Genomic DNA, 25378 nt, shown 5'->3' with positions numbered 1-25378 from the left:
ATATGTATGTGTGATATATAAATATATGTACTTAAGTATTATATACTAGTATAATATAATATAATTTTTTTTTTTAAATTGGTCACATTATTATAAATAAAAATAAACAAATATTAATATATATATATATATATATATATTTGTGTGTTTATGTATATATTTATTTATTGATGAAGTTAAAATATTAATGTTAGAGAACTATGCTGCAAGGAAGGATTAAAAAGTTTAAGGTCCCAGTTGACAACAGTATTGATAATTTTATAAAAGATATAAATATAAAGAAGAATGAATATATATATGCATGTGATTTAGTCGATGATGATAATATAAATTTGACAGGTGAGAGTGTGATAAGTTTATTTGATTACATAAATGAGAGTTATAGTAATGTATTATTATTATTATGTCAAGAAGGTTTTGATAGTATATTAAATTATATGCGTGGATATAATAATTTAAGTGATACAGATAATGAGAAGATATTTGGATGTTTAACTATATTAATTGAAAAAGGTGTGGATATATTTAAGAATTATTATAAGTGTTTAGAGAAGTGTAATAAGAAAGATGAATTTTATAATGATGCTGAAAAGATGGATATAATAATAAATGAAAATAATAGTATTATGAATATGATAATAGAATGTTTAGAATCTAATTATAAAGAATATTGTATAAATGAAAAGAAAAGGAAATTATCATATTTTGAAATTAAAGAAATAATAATATCATTTTTTAATGCTTTAACATTTATATATATAAATATATTTAATTCATATTTTAATTCAAATTTTTCAAAACAACCGAATAATGAGATTATAATAAATGTTCAAAGAGGTAGAAAAAAACAGAAAAGAGATAATGATGAAGAGAATAATATACCTTTAAAAAATATAAATAGTTTATTAAATAATATTATTTTATTAGTTAGTAATATCAATTTTGATTTATTATATGATAATATAAATATATCTATCTTAGATATATATTTACATTTTTTTTTAAACCTATATACATTAAGTCAAGAGAATGCAACAGCATTTAATATGAACAGTATGTATCATGAGGAGGTATCTATTATTATAGGGAATCTATTAAAATTGTATATAAAGAAGGATGACAAAAAGTTTATTGAATCTACTGAGAAGACTGTTAAAATGCCTAGTAATATTTTAAATCATATGGGATATAATAAGGAAACAAATAAGGTTGTTGATAATAAGAAAAAGAGGAAAAAGAGTAAACATATGGATGACGATGAACATGATGATGATGATGATTATAATAGTGACATGTCTGTTGATGATGACAATAATAATGATAATAATAAAAACAATACTGAGAATGATAATAAAACAACCGAAAAAGATAATTGTAATAATAAAAAGAGAGAAGAGACGGAGGATGAGAACTTTTATTCTTTTTCTTTTTCTTACATATTTTTAAATGTATGTAAGAAATGTAATAATATAAATATATGTGATTGTATATTAAGAGTAAAGAATACTGAGATTCCTAAGGTTATAATGAAAGAGTTTATAGATCATATAAAAGAGAATTCGATAGTATATTTAAATTTGAGTGTTCAAACACACATGCAGAATGAAATTTTAAATATATTAAATTGTTTGGAATATTTTTCAAAAAATTTAAGTGTGCATTTAATATATTATTTGAAAGATATAACGGATATGTTAGGTATAGACATTTATTATATAAGGAAATCTATATTTGAGATTTTTAAAAATTTTATAATTTTATCTAAGGGTAGTGAAGAAATGAAACTAAATAATGTTAAGGATTCTGAACATACAACAAATGATAGGAAGAATGAAAAAAAGGGTAAAAAATATTTTAATAAGATTACTGCAAATGATGATGAAAGGAAATATTCTCTAAAAGGTAATAGTAGTTATAATGATAGTGATAAAAATATTAATAATGATGAAAATATTGATAGTGATGAAAGTATTTATAGTGATGAAAGTATTTATAGTGATGAAAATAGTTGTAGTGATGATGATACTGATTTTTTTAGTGACGCAAATGTAAATGATAATTGTTCTAATAAAAAGGGAGACAAATCAAAGAAAAAAAATAATAATAAGAGTAATATTTCTAAGAAAGAAATGTCAAAAGAAGATGGAAAAAAAAAAAAAAAAAAAAAAAAAAAAAAAAAATATTTTCAATAAGAAACAAACGGATGATTTATTAAAATCATCTTCTTTACATATCAATGAGAATAGTATAAATACATATAAAGATATAATAAATAAATTAGTATTGGATGATTTATATTTTTTACAATCATGTTTTGAGGAATGCTTAAAGAAGCGATCTTATATAATGAATACATTAATATGTAGACAATATGATTCAAAATTACATGTGCGTTGTTATTTGTTGAAAATATTTCATGAATTAATTGAGAATAATTATATTCCTTTAAATTATTATAATAATATATGTTTGATATGTAGTGAGCGAATAAATGACAAATCTCCTTTAGTAAGACAGAGAGCATTTTCTTTATTATCTTGTATAGCAAATGATGTGGTAAAAACGAAATATATGATACCTTTAGACACGAATAGAATAAATAAGGATTTATGTCATTTGAATAAAAGAAGGGATTTATTAAATAAGAATGAGTCTTCAAAGGTTAATATAAATGGAAGTGTTAATATAAAGAAAGAGATGGATGACGATAGAATAAGAAATATAAGAAGGAAAAAGAGGATTAATTTATCTGATAGTGATGACAGCAACAGTGATGATATGGATGAATGTATTGAAAATAAGAAGAATGATAATAATATACATAATAATAATAATAATAATAAAAAAATAATTTTAGATGGTTTAAATCTTAGGTTTGATTTGAAAAATAAAAATGATATTATGAATGGAGGTGGATGTTCCGATTGTAGTTTGAAAGGTGATAGAGAAAATGAGGATGATAAAATGAAATATGCAAATCAATTAGATCTTTTGATAAGGATGTATACTGAAGTTTTGTTTATATCACTGATTGTTGATGAATGTGTTGATTTATGTTTTAAGTTGTTATATTCTACTATTGAAACGGATCAGAAGAGTGCTATAAGATTTATAATTTTAGCTCATATATGTGGAAATAATAAAGCAGGAGATGATATGAATAAGGTATGGTCTTTAATATTTAGTAATAATAATATTATAGTAGAAATAATAATAAATGAATTTGTAAATGTAAATATATCAAGTGATGATTATCGAATGAGTGCTTTTAGATTAATTAATGTGATTTTGAATAGTAAATTAAAAGATATATCATGTATAGAGAAGATAATTGAATGTTTATTGATTCAAGAGAAGGGTAGCCCAATAAGTGTGGGTAAATTATTGGATGAATTATTTAACATTTTATTTGTTGATAAATTTAGTGATAATAAGAATATGATAATAAAAGAGGGTGCATTGATACTTATGAGAATATTATGTTATTCAATATATAGTGTAAATATAAAGAAAGGAAAAAAGGATCAATACTTTTTATTTACAAATAAGAAGAAGCATTTGATATTATTATTTATAAATGAGTATAAGGATAATTTGCATTTTATGAATTTATTGATATTAATATTAAAGTATAATAAGACGAATAAGATAATACAGAGTTTATTGATAATATTATTTAATTTAATATTTGACAAGATGATTAGTGGTGATGATTCAGAGGATGATATATATAAAAGAGGAGAGAAAAAATTGAATAATGTAATGGGCAATATATATGATATGGATAATAATAAGAATAATAAATATATAGAAATGAATGTTTGTTCTATGAATTTAAATGGAAATTTAAAAGAAGAGTGTTTATATGAATATAGAAATATGTGGTTTAAATGTTGTCAATCTATAGTTGAAAGTATGTATTTTCATTTTGATGATTTTCTTTTAATATTTACAACAAAGATAAAGAATATGTTACATTTTATGTTGAATAATAATATGTGTAAATCTCAAAATACATTTTTAAATAAAGAGATAAGTATAGAAAATAATAAAAAGGTTTCCTGTTTGACGTTGTCAAAATTTATTTTTTTATGTGGTCATTTAGGATTGTATACATATATATATGCTGAAAAGATTCAGAACAAATTAAAAAAGATTGTTTCTAAAAATGAGAATAATTATGGCATGTGTACTAGAGAAGAAAATGATAGAGAGTATTTTGATTATGTTGTTGAGCATATGATTGTATGTAATAATTTATTGGGTAAGAAAGTTATGCCTTTAATATTTTTTATAATAAATAATCCTAAAGAATTCTTTAAAGAATGTATTATAAATGATGATGAAATGAATAATTCTTATAATAAAGAAGAAATTATATCTAAGGAGGATGATTCATTGTATATGAACTATGAGATATATTTATTGATACTAGTATGTTTATTGACCTTATGTAAGTTTTCAATTATATCTCAAACGTTTTGTCAAAAGATTATGTCTAATAATATGTCTATAATTAAGTTGATCGTTTCTATAATAACAGAGGAAGAAAACCAGTTGTTCTTTAGAAATGGAGATGTTCATAATGGTTCAGATGAAGTAGAAAAGGAGAAGGAAAAGGAAAAGGAAAAGGAAAAAAATATTTTAAGTTTGTGTGATGATATAAATAAAAGTGATAATATAAATTATGATAATATAAATTATGATAATATAAATTATGATAATATAAATTATGATAATATAAAATGTGATAATATAAAATATGATAATATAAAATATGATAATATAAAGGGGGATGATAACATGTATTGTAATAATATGCCACATTTAAATTTTAAATCTGTCAAATATGAAAATTTCAAAGATTGCATCATGTATAAAACCATATCTAATATAAGAAAAATGTTACTTATTAGTTATGCAGATTTATTATATCGTCATCCAAATTTGTTAGAGCCATACAATAAATATATTTTCAAAGTATTGAATGATGACGATATAAATATGAGAAGAACAGCTGTATCGGTGTTTACTCATTTATTTATGACAGATACTGTTAAGGCAAAGAGTATATTACTTATACACATGATGTATTTAACTATAGATAATGATGATAAAATATCTAGTGGATCAAAATCTTTTTTTTATGAACTAGATAGGAAATCTCCAATAACACTTGTTAATAATATATGTGATATGATATCAGTTCTAGCTCGAAATGATAGAAAGTTAGAATATGAGATGAATAAGAAAATATTATTATTCTTATTAACCTTTTTAAAGAAAAGTAAATATAATGAAACGCTGGTCGAAAAAATTTTTAAAAAAATGAAAGAAGTAAATATTAATAGAACTGATGATTTACAATTATATATGCAGGTGTTTTTAAATATACATATTGATGAAAAAATATTAGCAAAAATAAATAAATGCTTTCCTTTGATACGATATATAATTCGAGAAAATGAATATGTCCATGATAATTTTGTACTCATATGTAAAAAGGCTGCTGAGAAAAAAAGAGGAAGACCAACAGAAGAGGGACAACAACAAAATAATACAAATAGTAGTAATAATAATGATAATAATAATAGTAATAATAATGATAAGGTGGAGACTGAAAAAAATGAGAATAAAATGAGAGAGCTAGCTGAGGACCTACTCGGAAAAATAGAATCCACGACAAATAAGACAAGGCACATGTTTAGTTTTGAAAGTGAGATAAAGTCGATTAGCAATGAGGAGAAAAGGTAAAATCTGTAAATGTATTATAAGAAAATTTTTTTTTTTTTTTTTTTTTTTTTTTTTTTGGAATTTAAATATTTGATTGGGTCAGGAAAAAAAAAATAATAATTTTGTAAATATAATATATTTATATGTTTTCATCTAAGTTTTTTATAACATATATAAATATATATATATATATATATATATATATATATATATGTATGTGTAATTATTATTTATTTATTTATTTTTTTTATACTTTCAAAAGAATTATAATAAACAAAAAAATAAAAATATATATGTATATATATATATAATATCAATTATATGTATAATTATAATATATTAGAATGAATTGTTCTCCTTGTTCCTTGAATATGTTTGATATATTTTTTTTTAAAGATTGCTTTGTTTGTGTCTATTTTTGAATAAATATCTTAGGAATAAAATAAAATAAAATATATAGTGTGAAAATTATATAAATGAAACATATATATAAATATATATTTAATATATATATATATATATGTGTATTTATATATTTATATTTATATTTATTTATTTTTACTCTTTAAGCTTTTCATAAATATCCGATTGGGGTGAAAGCGCCTGTTCTATTATATCTTCATGATATAAAAAAAAAAAAAAATATATATATATTGATGATCATATAAAGATAGTATTTCTTTTATTTATTATATATATATATATTTTTTTTTTTTTTTTTTTTTTTTTTTTTTTACCTCCCATTGTGTGATGGACAATTTCTTTTCTTACATTTATCTGTTATGAAAAATATATTCATGTTAATGTGAGAATTTTTTTTTTTTCCTTTTCATAAATGTTGATTTGTAAGTATGTATTTTTTTTTTGTTCTTACCAAATAAATGATAAGTTCTATTATATATGGTACGATGATCAAGTTCATATATTTCTAAAAAATAAAGAAATAATATAATATGTAATAACATTCATAAGTTTATATATATATATATATATATATATATATGTATATATTTATTTTTTTTATTTTTTTTTTTTTTTTTTTGTTACCTCAACATTATTTGCCATATAGTTATCATCTGAATATATATCTAGATTTTTTTGAAAAATATATTGAACATATTTTTGAGCCTCTGTGTGTGCCATATTTTTCTTCATGATAATTTCTACACTGTTTTTAAGTTTGGCTCTGTCTTTAATTCTTTTTTTCTATAATAAATGTTAAGAAAAACAAATAAACATGGTTATACACATGTAAGTATATATCTGCATACACATATATATATTTTTCTTAAAGTATGAGTAATATTTATATACCGTTTCTTGAATAAAGGCTTCACTCTCTTCTTTACACACTTGAAGAGATTTATAATTTTCATTTCTTATGTTTTCATAAAAATCAATATTATTTTTAATTTTTTCTAATTCACGTTCTTCATATATCTGACAAAATAAAAATAAAAATGAAAATATATGCATATATATATATATATATATAGAACATAAAATATAAAATAAATCGTAATAGGATGTATATATTTAATACATATATTTTTTTTTTCTTTACTTTTTTGAGGGCTTTATATGATACATCCTGCACAATCTTTTCGATAGCTGGTTTAATATTTCTAATTGGAAATAAAAAAAAAAAAAAAAATAATAATAAATGAATATATTTTAATTATACAACTTTAAAGATATACATATATATATATTTATATATATATGTATATATTTTTTTTCCTACTCGTAATATTTTGTAAAATCATCAAGAACAACTTGAGTATAAGCATTTTTATATGTTGCTTTTTTTATTAGCTTTGCTTTTATTTCTTGTATTTTTTTCCTTTTTTTTTCTTCAACTTCTTGTTTTATGATTTCTTTGTAGTGTTCTATAATATGTGTGTTATATATATCATGATCTGATGTATCTATTATTTGATCGGCTTGAGTAAGATGTTCTTGTTTATTATATTGTAGATGTGGAATATTATTATTATAATGTGTATTCATATTATTATTTTGGATTCTTTCTTGTTCTACATATTGTGTGTATGTATCTTCTTTTTTTACAAGTTCGTTAAGATAATTATCATCACTTTTTATTTTTATAATTTTATTTTCATTATTTTTATTATTATTATTAACATGTTTCTTTTTTTTTTTTATATCTATATGCGCTTTATTGAGAATTTCATTTGTCTTTGTTTTTTGATCACGACATGGTGTTATATCTCTTTGAGCCTTATTATATTTTTTATTTTTACAATTGACATCTTTAAAAATATGAACAAATAAATATATAAATAATACACATATATATATATATATATATATATATATTTAATATTTTTATTCTTACTGTTATTGTGTAGATTATTTTTTAAGGTACTGGATGAACTATCTTTATTATTCTTTTTGAACTTTTTTTCAATCTGTAAATATATATATATATATATATATATATATAATTATTATTGTTGTTGATTATATATTTATTACTATAAATATTGTATCATTATCTGAACAACATATATGCATATTATTTTATGTCTTACATTTTTCAACTTTGAGGTATAGGTTTGTTTTGAATTTTCATTTTTTTGTAATTTAACGCTGTTATAAAAATATAAAAAGATATAATATTTATATTACTTAATATATATGAAATAATATGGACACGAATTGATTACCCTACAGATTCGACTTTTAAAAGATTATTTTTATTTTCCATACTATAAAATAGAAATAATAAATAAATAAATAAAATATATATATATATATATATATATATATATATATTATTTTAAAAGTCAATTTTTAAATTATATAATGATGTCTTTATATTGAACATATATAAAGACGTTACACATGGAAAAAAAAAAGAAAAAAAAAAAAAAAGAGAAAAATTAAAATATAAATGAGAAAAGAAAAGAATGAATGTTTTTAAACAAATATATATTTTTTGATCTTTTTCTATTAATCTACAAAATGGAGGGAATAAAATAAATATAGTTTTTTTTTTTTTTTTTTTTTTTTTTTGTAAATGAAATGAACTGTGTATAAATGAAGAATGTTTTTTCTCTTAATATATACTTATGAGGATACGCATATGTTAATATATAAAAATAATATATATATATATATATATATATTTTAATGACGTATTAAATTATTTTTTTTTTTTTAAATATTTTGTTTAATTTTTTATATATTTCAAAGGATTACAAATGTTCAATATATAATTTTTAAAAGTCCCCTTTTTTCACAAAAGGATTAAAAATATATATATATATATATATATATATATATATATATATATATATATATGTATAAACAAAAAAATAAAATATTATTAAGTATACAAATAAATGAAGATATTATATATATATTATAGACATGTGAATTAATTGTCTATATTTTTATTATCATAATTAAGTATACAAAAAAAAAAAAAATACATACATATATATATATATATATATATATATATATATATCATTATTTATATATTTAATGTATCTCATTTGTAACATATATTATAGAAATAAAAAGTCATATAATACACTTTGAAAATGGTCTATCCTATTTTTGCAGTAATAAAATAAGTTATTCTTTTTACATTTATTCTTTTGTATAGTTTTATAATTCTGATTAATAATTATATTAATATGATCATATATTTTTTTAGCATGGTCATCAAATATTTTTTCTTTTTTAATAATATACAACAATTTTTGAAATTTGGATATATCAATATTATTTATAATATGAAAAAAAAAAAGATTAGGTGAATATATAAGTGATGAAAATATATATTGTAAAAAATAAAAAATTTGTTGTATATCCTGATAATGTAATTTGAGTATAAAAAAATTATATAAATGATCATATATGATGTTTATTATATATTCATTTTTATAATTAAGAATAATTAAATATTTGAATATAAAAAGTTTATCATATATATCTAGGTAATTTAAATAATTAATAATATTAAAGGTAAGGTCCATAATAAAATATTTAAAAATATGTGTATTAATAAAACATGAATCTGGTTTATTAAATTGTTCATAAATATGTTTATCATTATATTTATTTTTATCATTATATTTATGTTTATCTTGATCATTATATTTATTTTTATCTTTATTTTTATAATTGTTATTTGTCTGGCTAGTTTGGTTTTTTATTATACTCATATGTTGAGACATAATATTATCACAAGTTTGTTTTAAAACATTTACATTATTAATATTATGCATATTACTTTCTATTAAGAAATCATGTAGGGTAAAATCATTCAAAGAATTTAAATATGATATATATTGATGATTCATTTGTTGTATATTACATGTGTGTAGATCCTCAGAAAATATGCCCTTCTTTGATTTCATAATTTTTTGTTTTTTTTGTAAAAAATATAGTATAGTTAAAATTTGATAATAAAATAGATTGGTGGCTTCTCCTTTTTTTATATGTAATTTATCTATAATATATGATAAAGGTATTTTTTTTAAAATATGATAATAAATTTGAACATTTGTAATATGGTCATTATTAATAATAATTAATTTAAATATTTCATGTGAGATTATATTTAAATAGAATAATTTTATATAATCAATATTTTGTTTTGCTCTTAATATATTTTGAAAAAAGGTATCAAATGTATGTATGAAATTTTTTTTATTTGTATAAACAATATCTTGTATATTATTATTTGATTGTATATTTTCAAAAATATATTTATTTTTCATATAATTATTTTGTTTAAATATATTTTTCAATAATTTTATATGTGTGTAAATATATATATCATATATAGAATATATATGATAACATTCATGTTGTATATATGAATGAATAATATCAACTGAATAAGATGATGAGTGTTTATAATTTTTGAAGTCATTTTTTTCAAAAATATCATTATTATATTCATTATTGATACTATATATAATATTAAAAAATTCATCATATGATATAATATTTTCATCATACATATAATTTAATAATAATAAATTAGTATATATATTATTATTATTTGAAAAATTGAATAATATATGATTATAATTATGAAGTAATATTTCTTTTATTTTTTCATGTGAATTTTTTAATTCTATAATATTATCATTTAATATGACATCTTCTTTATTATTTAGTATAAAAGATATATATTCTTCTTCCTTTTGTTTGTTCTGCAGATTGTTAAATGTGTCTATATTATAATCATCATTATAGACTACATTTTCACCTATATCATTATTTATTTGATTATTTAACTTATTTTTGATAATATGTAAATCTGAAATATTTTTATTGTCTACTTGTATATTGTTACAATCACTGTTTTCATATGTTTGATAATTATTATTTTTTTTAAAATCTATATTTTTTATAATATTATGAGGATATATGTTCTTTTCATTTTCAAAATGTGTACACGATAATATATTATATGTATTATATGTATTAGATATATTACATATATTATATATATTATCATTTTTATTATATTCATTTGAATCATCCTCCTTAATTTCTTCTTTATTATCATTTATATATTCATCTAATAACATATTTTGTATAACATTGTTAAAAAATTTACTTTTCCATTTCCTATTTATTATAACATGTTCCTCTTTTTCACCTGACTTGTTCAGGTCATTTTTTGTTATTTTTTGTTCATGTTGTATTGAATAGAAATAATTATCATATTTTTTAAAATATAAATTTTTGGTTATTAATAATAATATAAGTACATGTTTACTATTTAAGAAACCTGAATGATTGAATATAATATCTATTATATTTGTTAAGATAATTTGATTTAATAAATTATATTTATAAGAAAGAATAAGAGTAGCAACAACTTCATTAATATTGAATTTGTTCAGGTGAATTAAAATCTTGTTTTGTATTTCTTTGATTTTAATTAAATTATATTCTTCTGCCTTAATTTTAATATTTTTCATCAAAATTTCAAAATTATATTTTTCGTTGTCCTTTTGATTTTCATTAAGAACAAAATCGGGGATATAATTGAAATTTTTTTTTTTTTGTTTTTTATTCTTTTCTTGTGAAACGATTTTTTCAATATTATTACTATATAATCGGATGACATCATATTTAAACAATGAAAGGTAGCTACTTATGTTTTTATGATTAAATATAGGAGCATTCATATGGTAAAACTTTTTCATCTTAAACGAAAAAAAACAAAAAAAAAAAACAAAAAAATAAAAATAAATATAATATATAAAACAATTTTTTGCATATTCACATAAAAAAGGATTATAATATTAATTGTTGTGTTAAGATAAATATATATATATATATATATATATATATATAAATGTAGATAGATAACAATATATATTATAAACATGTTATAATATATTAGTATATATATAATATTATACATATTTATAATATTATATAGTTATATACTTATAACATTCAACCATTTTTTTTGAACACATAAAAATATTAATATTTATTTATTTTTATTCTATTTTATTTTGTTTAGTTTTATTTTTTTTTTCCCCTTCTAATTCAAAATCATAAATAGAAGAAAGGAAAAAAAAAAAAAAAAAATATATATAATATATATATAATATATATTTTTTATATATCATTATAAAACATAAATAAAATAATTATAACGTGAAAAAAATATGGATTATTATTAAAAAAAAGTAAAATATATAAATGTATTCAAAGAAATTAAAAAAAAAAAAAAAACAAGGATGAATAAAATTTAATTAATATATAAAACATAAACATCAACATCAACACATTTTTTTATATTAATGTAAAAATAATAATAGAAAAAATATACAAAAAAGGGAGAGTATATTATATATATATATATATATATATTTTTGGAAAATCAAAATTTGTATGATATATATAATATATAATATATATATTTATTTATTTAGTTTTTTTTAAAAATTTTTAAAATAATTTGAAAAGCCGTCCCTGATTAGATACAACTGATTTAAAGTTTTAAGCCAGAAACATATCAACTGATGGAAAAATAAATAAATATATAAATATATATATAAATATATATATATATATATATATATATATAATATTACATTGTTGATATATACACATGATTCATATTCATATAACAAGGTGTGTAAAACATTCTTACCTCTTCATCAGTATGTGTTCTTGTCATATTATATGGTGCATTCAATAAAAGCAAATCTCCATATAAAGATAAATTTTGATATAATATATTTTTAATACTTTTATAAATATCTATAAGAATACCTAAGTCTTTATTTATTTCATCTAAAATAAAATATATATATATAAATATATATATATGTATGTATGTATGTATTTATTTATATATATATATATTTTTTTTCTTACTTAGATTTGATATAGTATCATAATTGTAAAAGAAAAAGTTATAAATGTCAAAGTTGTTTATTTTTTTATTTGATATACTATTTAAAGATACTCTTAATGTTTTTCTATAGTCCCAATTAAACATACACCATAAATAAAAATTAATATTTTCATTATAACTTTTTTTTGTAGAATCTGTATCATCATTAATGTTATAATTATTTGAGAGAAAATATTCTTTAGATGAATCCTTGTCATCTTTATCATTTTTATCATTTTTATCATCTTGTTGTGTAAAAAATTCATTTTTTTTGTAATTCAATTTATTGTCTTTTTTGATAATATGACATTTTGATTTTTTTATAACATGATTTTTAGATTTTATGATTTTATCTTTTTTAATTTTTAAACGTTTATCATATATATCTGTATCACTAGATAGGTTCAATTCTGTATCAGATTCTTTTTTATTACACTTTAATTTTTTATATTTTTTTTTAATATTTTTTATATTTTTGATTTTTTTTATTTTATTTTTTTTTTGTTCTTGTTTATTTTTTAAATGTTCTTTGGCTAGTTTATATCTCCTATCAATATTTCCATCAGATCTTAATTGTATATTCATGTAATTAAATTTAAGTCTATAGAATTTAGAATATGAATAACCAATAAGTGGAGATAAAATAAAATCTGTATGATCATATTTTGTTTTATTTCCATATTTAATATTAGGTTTTAGAATTTTTACAATAATATTTTTACATAATTTATTTATATATATATGCATGACATATATATATAATAAAATATTAATATTATTTTTAGAATATTTATATAACATATCAACTTTATTCATTTTTTCTTCTTCAATTATATTTTGAATTTGTTTTAAATATGAGTTATATTCATTATTAACATTATTATTTATAGTATTATATTTTATATCATCATTTTTTAAATTGTATGTATTATCATCTCCTTCCTTTTTAATATCTACATTAATATTATTATTATTTATATTATTTATATCATTTATATTTATATTATTTATATTATTTATATTTATATTTATTGGGGTAGGAGTACCATAAACCGAATTAAATGTTTCTCGTCTTTTCCATTCACTTTCTATAGACATTACACAATCATTATAATCACTAGAATTATATTCTGTTATTACAAGACTTTCATGCTTATCATATTTTGTTTTATTATTTTTGTCATGTTTATAATTTTTATAATTTTTATTATTCATATTATCGTTTATATTTTTATATTTTTTAATATCCTTCAATGGCTGATCATGTTCCTTATCACTTATTTCACCTGATATATTGTTATTTATATTTTTTTTATTTTTTTTCTCTTCACTTTTGTCGACAACATGTTCAGTGGCATTAATATGATCATAATTATTATTTACAGATTTTATATTTTCTTTATTGACATTATCCTTTTGAAATATACAATTTAGGTTCTCTTTTTTGGGTTCTATTTTTTTAAAAAAGTTTGTAATTTTTGACAAATAAGTATTTTTTTTTTCATTACTTATAGAAAAAATAGACTTTGTTTTATTCTTCTTATTATCTATTTTGTTTCTATTAACATCAAAAAGTTTTCTTCTTAAAAAAAAAAGATGACTTTCTATTTTATTTCTAGCTTTATCTTTTAAATTAGGTTCTTGAATATCTTCATAATTATTATTACTATGATGGTCATTAATATTAACATCTCCTTTGATATTATCATTTTTTGAAGGTGAATTGGTATTATCTATATTTAAAATATTCATATTTTTTACATCATTCATTAATTCTTTATTCATATGTTTTTCATTTATGTCCTCTTTATTTATATGTTTTTCATTTATGTCCTCTTTATTCATATGTTTTTCATTAATATCATCTCCCCGTATATCCTTTTTTCTTTTTTTTCTTCCAAAAGAATTATTTTTTTTTGTTTCTTCCTTGATTTTTTCCTCATTAGAAGGAGCCCCCTTTTTATTATATCCTTGAAAATTATTTTGCTTCGAATGATCCTTTCTAATACATCTATCTTGTATGGAAGATTTTTCATGTGATATATTTGCATGCACCATATCAATTTTTAAATTATTTTCATGTACTTGTTTTAAATTTTTATACTTATTAAAATTTATACTATCTATTTGCTTTATTTTTGATTTGTCTAAAATTTTTATAATTTCAAATATTTTGAGAATATCAATATCTATGTTTAGACACGAGAAATAAAATGAATTATTAATAAAAAAAATTGAAGGCACAATTAAAAAGTAGGATAGTATATTATTTTTATTTGTAAATATATTTTTAATATGACCTCTATATATAATACCATATGGAGATTTAAATTTGGCTAGTATATTACCTTTTAATTCATATTTATATGTTTCACCTTCTATAATTTTTCTTTTCTTTACAACATTGTTTGATACAAAAAAATTTGATTCTTTTGTTTCAGATTCGATTATATCCTCATTATTATTTAAAAAATTGTTATTATATTTATGAATATCCTTTTGATCATTGTGCATGAGATTATTTCCTTCTTTTGTTTTCAAATATGATGTGTTTATTTGTTTACAATTATTTAAATCACCGCCTTGATCCTGAGACGTGTTAAAGATTTTTTTTTCTTCATTTTTAATATCTTTTAAATTTTCAATTTCATAAGTGCTTTTAAATAAATGATCATCTAATTGTTCTTCTTTATATTTCTGAAGTAAATTTAGATGATTATTATAAATATTATGAATATTATGAATATTATTGTTATATTCTTTACATTGGTCCATTTCATCTTCATTTTCATCATCTACATCTTCGTCATCACCTTCTTCATCTTCTACATCTTCTTCATCTTTTACACCTTCTTCATTTTCTTCATTTTCTACATCTTCTACATCTTCTACATCTTGTTTTTCTCTTTGGTGTTTCAAAAAAGTATTCATCTTGATTCCGTCAGATGCACGGTTCGAACCCAAATGATCCCAATCCTGTTCATCTGTAGTATTATAATCTGTAGGATCATTATTTTTACTATGCTTTGATAATATTTCATTGAACTCATCATTACTTATGAGAACACAATTTTGTAGAATAACCCTTACATCTAGTTTTTTGATATAATTAAGAATAAGATAATTTACATGTAGATCTTTTTCACTTTTATAAATTTTCATAAGATTATTGATCATAACATTTTGAAAATGAATATTATTAGGATATAATTTTTTAATTTGAAAAATTTTCATGGCTAATACAAAGACAATTTTATTCTGTATATTTTTACAGTATGTTGTTTTAATATCTTTCCATTGTTTATGATAAAGGATTTTATAATGTTTAAAAATTCGTTTATATTGAATGTTATATTTATAAGTTTCTAAAGATTGAATAAAATAAAAGATACGACGTTCATTTCGTCTTTCATCTTGTGTAATAAGTGTAGATGATTGGTTTGTTTCACATGTGTTTGTAATATTATACATATGATAAGAATAATTATTATTATTATTATTATAATTACAATCTTTTATATTGCTTTCCTTTTTATGATCAGTTTTATTTTTTTCATTTTTTATATCTTCATCTTCAGATTTAACGTCAAAGTTTTTGTTATTATTATTACTTTTATTTTTCAATAACAGAATAGAAGACTTGGTAATATTATTTATAATTCGCTTATTAAAATAATGTAATATACTATATTCTTTTTTTTTTTCTTTAATGGTATTATTTTTTATATCATCCTTTATATTATCTTCCTTATTTTTTGTATTTGCAAATATTTTATTACGTCTGTTTAATTTATTAATAATCTTTTTTACATATTCTTTATTATCAATATTATTTAAAATTTTTAAACAATAATTTGCAGACGATTTACAAGATGAATTATAAAATTTGATATCATTTACATCTAGTTCTATATCAAAGTTAACAACTCTACCGAGACCTATTTTATTTTTATTTTTTTCTTGAAAGAATAATATATCATTATGTGATAGATAATCTATATTGTTATTATAAAAGTAAGAATTATTATTCTCCTCATTTTTTTTTATATTTTCCATTTAAAGGAAAAAATATATATATAAAAATATAAAATATGTATATTAATATATATATATATATATATATTAATATATATACATATAAATAATATGTAAACAATATAAACAATGTGTATAATATGACAATTAAAATGTTATATTAAAAAAGAAGAAACACAAAAAAAAAAAAAAAAAAAAAAAAAAAATTAAAACAGGAAGCAGAAGGTTACTTATACAAAGGAAGGAAATTAGAGAAAAAATAAAAAAAAAATAAAAATAAATTAATAATATAAAATGAATCAAAATGAATCAAATTAAATTAAAATATATCAAAATAAATTAAAAGAATAAATCAAAATATAATACCATATGATATAATATAATATAATGGATAAGCTAAAGATATATTAAATTTAAAATAAAAAAAAAAAAAATTAAAAATAATAATATTAAAATTGTGATATATATATATAATAACATATATAACTTATTTTATTAATAGTCATGGAACTTATATACTTATATGTAAAATATAATAGAAGAAATAATAATCAAAAGAAAAAAAAATAAAATTATTAGGATAATTATATAAATATTATTATATATAAATATTATTATATATATATAATATTATATATATGTTTATTATGTGTACTAAACAATTTGAAAAAAAGAGCCAAAAAAAAAAAAAGAAAAAAAAAAAAAAAAAAAAAAAAAAAAAAAGGAAAGGAAAAAATCATATATATTATAACATTTTCATATATATCATTGTAAACATTTCATGTTAAATATATTTTACAGACAAAACAAAAAAAAAAAAAAGCCAGTATAAAAAAATATATATAACAAAAATTTTTTGTTTTTTTTATATAATATTATATTAGCATCATAATATATTTATCACTAAAAAGTTGTAATTATAAAAATTATCATATGGAAACTAACTTATAATTAATATATATAAAACCTAAATGAATAAACAACACAAACAAAAAAAAAAATAAAATAACATTAAAAGAATGAAAGAATAAATACAAGAAAAAAAAAAAAAAAAAAAAAAAAAAACGAAAAAAGAACTAAAATGTTTTTACTTATCTTATAGTCAAATAGTTATTAAAAATCTTTTATTACAAAACTGATAAAAAAGAAAAAAAAAAAAAATCAACATGTAAATTATAAAATGCTTTATTATATATATATATATAATATTTTTATATTTATATGCATATATATGTATTTCTTTTATATATATATATATATATATATATATATATAAAATAAAAATTTCAAAATAATTTTATAATATTATATTAATATATAAGGGTGTAGTAAACTTATTCGTAGCACAAAAATATAAATATATTAATATATATAATATAAAGTAGAAATAAATACGAAAAAATAAATATTTCGATATATTTATTTTAAAATATTATGAATAAGTGTAATATTATATATATTATATTTATATTATTATAATAGATTAAAATTTATATTAGAGAACTATATATAAAACAGTCATTATAAATTTAAAAGGGAATAAAGGAAAAAAAAAAAAAAAAAAAAAAAAAACAACTTAAACTTTTTAATATTTAAAATACTTTTATAAATAAAAAAAAAAAAAAAATTCAAGTTCATAAGGATATATGTGAAATACACATAATATTTATTATATATTTGTAAAAAAAAAATATCTCGATAATTTAGAAATTGTAAGAAGGAAATTTACGCAGGTGCCTAATACAATACATATTTGTATAATATATATATATATATATATATATATATATATGTCGCGTTAAGAAAAATAATTAACACTTCGAATTTTTTATAGAAATAAAAAAAAGATATTATAACATATATGTTTTTATTTTTTTTCATAAAAAGGTTTTTCAATTAAATATAAAATAAAAAAATAATATATATATATATATAATTAAAATAAGAATAAGAAAGAGAAAGATTAAAAAAAAAAATAAAAAAATAAAATGTACATTACCACATTGGGTTTATAATAATATATGTTATTTTTATTTTTTTAGTATTTCCTTATTTTGTAATTTAATTTTTTTTTTTTTTTTTTTTTTTTTTTTTTTTTTTTTTGGTATAAAGTTAACCCTATTATTTTAATCACATTTATAATTTTTATTATTTTATTTTCTTTTTTTTTTTTTTATGATGTAATATATAATCAGAAAGAGTGTTATTTTTTCCAAAAAAAAATAACAATTAGATTATATATTATTTATGTTGAATATGTTTAAGAATGTATATCCAGCTGAATCGAAATAAAAAAAAGAAAAAACAGTTTGACGATGAGAAATTGAATGTATTATTTTAAGAAAGAAAAATATACAATACATAGAAATATGAAATGATAAAATATATATATATATATATATTATAATTGTTGAATTAAAACTTAAAACATAAAAATTTTTATATAAGCATTAATACATATAAACACATGTATCATACATATTAATATATATATATATATTTTTTTTTTTTTTTTTTTTTTTTTTTTTTTTTTTTTTCCTTAAAATTAAAAGGAAGAGGAAACTGCAAAAATATATGCAGAATATGTTCGTACGTTTGAAGGGGGCAATGATTTAGATAATCGTCATAAATTTGTTAAGGGTAACAAAAATTAAATATAAAAAGTGTAACAACATGACAGCATCATATATATAAATGTATGTATGTATTTATTTATTTATTTATTTATTTTATTTTTGTCTTGTTTAATTTTGATAGGAAAAGGTCTTAATCCTAGCTCAAAATTTGAAACCTTATTTGAAGAAGAAAAATTCCAAGATGAAACTTGTAGAAATAATCAACAAAAGGTAAATATTAATATATATATATATATATGTATATATGTATATATTTATGTATATATACTTTTTTATTTTTTTATCATATCATAAAATATATATATATATATATATTTTATTTTACTTGTTCTTTTATAGATCGATAAAAAAATTCAAGAAAATAAAAATACTGAAGAAATAATTGAAAATAAAAATAACACAGTAGGAAAAGTAAAAGAAATTGATAGCTTTTTAGAAGGTTAAATAAAAATATAAAAGGAAAAAAAACACACACACTAACACATATATATATATATATTTATTTTTTTTTTTTTACTTTTGAAGAAATAAAATTGAAACAGAAAATTTTGGATGAACGGAAAATCTTGAAGGAAAAATCTCAGCTAGCCAAATCGGAAGAAGAAAAAAAAAAAATAAATAAAAAAATAACAGAGATAGAACAAAATGAAAATTTGTCATCTTATATTCAAAGAAAAGAGAAAATAGCAAATTTATATTTAGGAAATCTATCACCCGAAGTAATAACAAATAAATAAATATATATATATATATATATATTAATATATATATGTTGTTATGTTCATGTATTTGTTTATATATATATATATTTTTTTTTTTTTTTTTTTTTTTTTTTTTTTTTTTTTTCATTTAGGTTACTGAAGAATATCTTTGTCAAAAATTCGGAAAATTTGGAAAAGTGAACAGCGTAAAAATAATGTATCCTCGTAAAGATGAAGATAAAAAGAAAGCTAGGATAAGTGGTTTTATTTGTTTTGAAAATATTGAAGATGCAGAGAATGCAAAAGATTCTTTAGATGGTGTTGAAATGTGTGGTAATATTATTCGTATTGGTTGGAGTAAGGCAATACCCAAATATGGATATAATATAAAAAATGAGATATGTAATTATAATATAGATAGATATAATACATATAATAATATGAATGTAAATAAAAAAATTATTATAATAATACCAGATGATAAAAAAACAAAACGGATAATAGATTTATTAGCTAAATATGTAACTGAAGAAGGTTATAGTTTTGAAGAGACAATAAAAGAAAAAGAAAAAGATAACCCAAACTTTCATTTTCTTTTTGAATCTTCAGATTTATTTTATTATTATAAATGGAGAGTATTTTCATTTGCTCAAGGTGATAGTTATAAAAACTGGAGAACAGATCCGTTCCATATGTTTTCCAATGGTTATTTGTATGTACCTCCATCGATAGAAAAAAAAAACAAGGCTCTTCTCATAAAACGAAAAAGAGGGTAACAATATGAATATATGAATATATATATGTATATATTAATATATTTGTTTGTTTTATATATAGTTCTATTAATGTGTAAATTTTTTTTTTTTTTTTTTTTTTTTTTTTTTTTTTTTTTGATAGGAGAAATAAAAGAGGTCATATAGACCAGAAGAAAAAGAATAAACTTATAAATATTTTAAGTACATTGAATAAGAAGAGGTAATATATGCATATATATTTCTTAAGACATTATATATATATATATATATAATATATTATATATATTTTTTTTTTTTTTTTTTTTTTGTGTAGGGTAAGTATATGTCGTGCTATGATATTTTGCACTAGACATAGTGATTATAGTTTGGATATAATAAAAATTATATCATCCTTCTTGACAGATATGAAATATGATTTATTAAGAAAGGTAACACATGAATAGATTATAATAATATGCACATATATATATATATATATATATATATATATATATATATATTTATTTATTTTTTTTTTTTTTTAATAGATCAATCTGATATATTTATTATCAGACATTCTTTATAATTGCAGTAACGAATTTTTTTCCTCATGGTCATACAGAAAACATATAGAGGATGAATTGCCTAAGATATTTTATTTTTTAAGAAAACATATTAAAAAAGTTGATAGTAAAATAAAGGGAAAGATGTTTACAGATAGCTTAATAAATATATTCAATATGTGGAATACGTGGGCTATATACAATTCGGTGTATATGAATGGCTTACTGTGTTTATTATTTAATATGAAGATAAATTATATAAATGATAATAAAAGTGATGAAGAAAAAGGTGATGAGAATATAGATGGTCATAAAATTCAATATTATGATGATATAAAAAGATATCCTTTATCTTTAAGAAGAAATGCTTATATGTATTTTCAAAAGGATGAAAATGAAATAAATAAATTATGCCTACAAAGAGGCTTATATTATGATGAACATTTTACTAAGAAAAAAAAAATAAAATTCTTATTATTATATGATAACTTCTGTTTAAAGAATAACTTATCTAATACAAATAATAATCAACATTTTATAAATAATTATTTTTTCTCAAGGTGATCAAAAGGAAAAGATGGAACTTCACATGGAGAATCAAAGGATATCTCCAATAAATGTTAATAAAAAGTAAATATAAATAAATAAATATAAATATATATATATATATATATATATATATATAAAGGCAGATAATTGCTTCCTTGTAAAAAATAACTTAAACTTTTTTTTTTTTTTTTTTTTTTTTTTTTTTAATTTGATAAACCTCTTAATAATAATTAATATTGATTTATATATATTTATAATATTATATTCCTTTTAAATAGTTGAAAGGAAAAAAAAAGAAAAAGGCTTTTTAAAATAAGGATGTTGAGAATATCCTGATAAAAAAATGTATATAATGATATAATATATATGTGAACATATATATAATAACCTTTTATAAAATAATAATAAAACAAATAAATGTATTATTAATATATATTATATACAATACTATTTAATTATTTAATAATTTTAATATATATATAAAAAAAGTCATTTTAAAATATATCTATTATATTTTATATAAATAATATGATAGGATATTTTTAAAATATAGTATATATTTTTTTAATATTATCGTTTTAATATAAAAGTTAAGAAAATTGACTTAACAATTTATAATATATATAAAAATATATTTAAATTATATTATATATTATTTTTATAGTATAATAAAATAAAAGGATTATTTTATATATAAATATAATAAATATATTTGTTTATTATTTATTTTATTAATATATATATATATATATATATATATATATATATATTTTTGGGTATAAAAAAATTAATCCATTTTGCCCACTTCAATCACCAAGTGCCTTAAAAGAAAGAAAAAAATATATATATTAAAAATATAAATATTATATATATATATAAATATATATTAATATATTATATATATATAATATATATATAGAAGGAAATATTATATATATATATAAATACCTTAAAATATAATATATATAATATAATAAATAAAATTATATATATAAATTAATGTATATATATAAATATACATAATAATGTATTATTATTTTAATATTGAGATAATTCCACCCCAAAGAAGAAAAAACATAATATAATAAATATAAATATGTAAACAAACATATCACAATATATATTATATATAATATATTATATATAAATTCTTATATATATATGCTGTGAAAAATTCCTCTTTTTTTTTTTTTTTTTCTTTTTTCATAATTCTTATGAGAACACAATATTTATATATATATTTTTATATTTTTATATTTTACAAAAAAAAAAAAAAAAAAATAATAATTTAATATATATATATTTTTTCATAATTATATAATTATTTATTTTATTTATAAATAATTTTATAGAATATAATATATTAAAAGAATAAATATTAAAAAGATAAAAAAATAAAATATCTATTTTTTTATAAGATTTATTTATAAAACAATATGAAAATTTTTATTAATATCCCTTATGATGATTCATTATGTATTGAGTCATCAAATATAAATAACATAAAAAATGTGAAAGAACAAATTTATGAATTAAAAGGTAAAATAAAAAAAAAAATGTTTATTAATATTATATATATTTTGTTTATATAAGAAATGTTATATAAAGGATTTTTTATTTTGTATATGTTTATTAAATATAAATAATATTATGTATATGTAAAAATGTAGTTATATTATATTTGTTCAAACATTTTCTTGGGATATATAAGAATAAATATATTATCCTTATAAAACATTATATATATATATATATATATATTTATTTATTTATTTTGATTATCATTTTATTTAACCTTTTTATATAGGTATTCCATATGAGCTTCAGAAATTATATAAAAATGGACGTCATTTGGAGGATGAAGAATTACTTGAAATTGATGAATCTGATTATGTAAGTTTTATAAAAAAAAGAAAAAACAAAATTATAGGATATATCTAGAATGTGTTATATATATATATGTAGATTCATATGTATGTATAAAATATTTATATGATGATAAATAAAAATATGCAAGTAGGGACATGAGAAAAATTAATTATGTTCGATATTTTTACCTTCTGATTAAAATCACATACACAACTATTTTATAATATATTAAAAAAAAAAAAAAAAAAGAAAAATGTAATTTACCACACATATATAAATATATATATATATATATATATATATATATGTGCATGATAATTTGAAAGCTATATTTTTATTTTTTATGATGATACAATTCCAAAAATGCAAGTAGGGACATGAGAATATTATAAATATGTTCGTCTTCTATTATCTGAAAAAATAAAATAAATCTCTTTTACTTTGACTTTCTCTTCTCTCTTTTTTTTTTTTTTTTTTTTTTTTTACTATTCTCTATCCCACAACTTTTATCCATATAAAGTTTATAATATTGGAAGGTTTAAAATATGGCGTGTAAAAAGAATATCTACATATATAATATATATATATATATATATATATATATATATATATGTGTGTGTATACCTTTTTGATTTATTTGTTATTATATATTTTGTATATGATTATTTTTATAGGCCTACACCTTAAATTTAAATTTCGGTTTACTTGGAGGTGCTAAAAAAAAGAAAAAGAAAGTTTACAAGAAACCAAAAAAAGAAAAACATAAGAAAAAGAAAGTAAAATTAGCTGTTTTAAAATTTTATAAAGTTGGAGATGATGGAAAAGTATTTAGATTAAAAAGACAATGTGATAATTGTGCCCCAGGAACCTTGATGGCTGCTCACTTTGATAGAGATTATTGTGGAAGATGTCATCTTACAATAATGAAAAAATAAATATATTAATTAGTATATATTATATATATAATAAACAGATTTTATAATATATATATATATATATATATATGTATTACTGTTTTTTTCTATATTTTTTTTTTTTTTTCCATTTATTTTAATTTAGTATACTATGTATTTCTTTTTTTTTTTTTTTTTTTTTTTTTTTTTTATAAATATTATCATTAATATATTAATTTTCATGTTGGTTTTAT

At 17.9% G+C, this 25378-nt stretch overlaps 6 protein-coding genes and 1 non-coding gene across 7 annotated transcripts; 4 read left to right on the top strand and 3 right to left on the bottom strand.

Annotated features, from left to right (window-relative positions):
* Positions 1–200: 200 nt before the first annotated feature.
* Positions 201–5754, top strand: PADL01_1402600 (conserved Plasmodium protein, unknown function; the record flags this gene model as incomplete). Its single annotated transcript, XM_028684295.1, is given in 2 exon segments — positions 201–2183; positions 2200–5754. 2 exon segments carry the CDS (start codon positions 201–203, stop codon positions 5752–5754), a joined length of 5538 nt encoding a protein of 1845 aa, XP_028540387.1.
* Positions 5755–6291: 537 nt separating this feature from the next.
* On the bottom strand, positions 6292–8464 carry PADL01_1402500 (conserved Plasmodium protein, unknown function; the record flags this gene model as incomplete). Its single annotated transcript, XM_028684294.1, has 10 exons — positions 6292–6350; positions 6471–6510; positions 6608–6661; positions 6781–6939; positions 7048–7173; positions 7298–7358; positions 7478–8006; positions 8093–8165; positions 8289–8346; positions 8424–8464. 10 exons carry the CDS (start codon positions 8462–8464, stop codon positions 6292–6294), a joined length of 1200 nt encoding a protein of 399 aa, XP_028540386.1.
* An 805-nt stretch (positions 8465–9269) lies between these two features.
* On the bottom strand, positions 9270–11936 carry PADL01_1402400 (conserved Plasmodium protein, unknown function; the record flags this gene model as incomplete). The annotated part of the gene is made up of 1 exon (XM_028684293.1): positions 9270–11936. The coding sequence occupies one exon, from the start codon at positions 11934–11936 to the stop codon at positions 9270–9272; it is 2667 nt and encodes an 888-aa protein (XP_028540385.1).
* Positions 11937–12683: 747 nt separating this feature from the next.
* On the bottom strand, positions 12684–17200 carry PADL01_1402300 (conserved Plasmodium protein, unknown function; the record flags this gene model as incomplete). The annotated part of the gene is made up of 3 exons (XM_028684291.1): positions 12684–12764; positions 12899–13041; positions 13126–17200. 3 exons carry the CDS (start codon positions 17198–17200, stop codon positions 12684–12686), a joined length of 4299 nt encoding a protein of 1432 aa, XP_028540384.1.
* Positions 17201–19445: 2245 nt separating this feature from the next.
* PADL01_1402200 (U2 snRNP-associated SURP motif-containing protein, putative) lies at positions 19446–22377 on the top strand (the record flags this gene model as incomplete). Its single annotated transcript, XM_028684290.1, has 9 exons — positions 19446–19508; positions 19732–19819; positions 19937–20025; positions 20155–20254; positions 20341–20534; positions 20669–21288; positions 21414–21491; positions 21585–21699; positions 21799–22377. 9 exons carry the CDS (start codon positions 19446–19448, stop codon positions 22375–22377), a joined length of 1926 nt encoding a protein of 641 aa, XP_028540383.1.
* Positions 22378–23798: 1421 nt separating this feature from the next.
* PADL01_1402100 (ubiquitin-40S ribosomal protein S27a,putative) lies at positions 23799–25166 on the top strand (the record flags this gene model as incomplete). Its single annotated transcript, XM_028684289.1, has 3 exons — positions 23799–23901; positions 24170–24255; positions 24906–25166. The coding sequence occupies 3 exons, from the start codon at positions 23799–23801 to the stop codon at positions 25164–25166; spliced, it is 450 nt and encodes a 149-aa protein (XP_028540382.1).
* PADL01_1402000 lies at positions 24569–24651 on the top strand. The gene has a single exon (XR_003699390.1). It is a non-coding gene; the product is annotated as a small nucleolar RNA snoR22 (non-coding RNA).
* Positions 25167–25378: the final 212 nt, after the last annotated feature.

This window comes from Plasmodium sp. gorilla clade G2, assembly GCF_900097015.1.
Source record: "Plasmodium sp. gorilla clade G2 genome assembly, chromosome: 14".
Taxonomy (NCBI): Eukaryota; Apicomplexa; class Aconoidasida; order Haemosporida; family Plasmodiidae; genus Plasmodium; species Plasmodium adleri (nom. inval.).
This window is presented reverse-complemented; position numbering and strand designations above follow the sequence as displayed.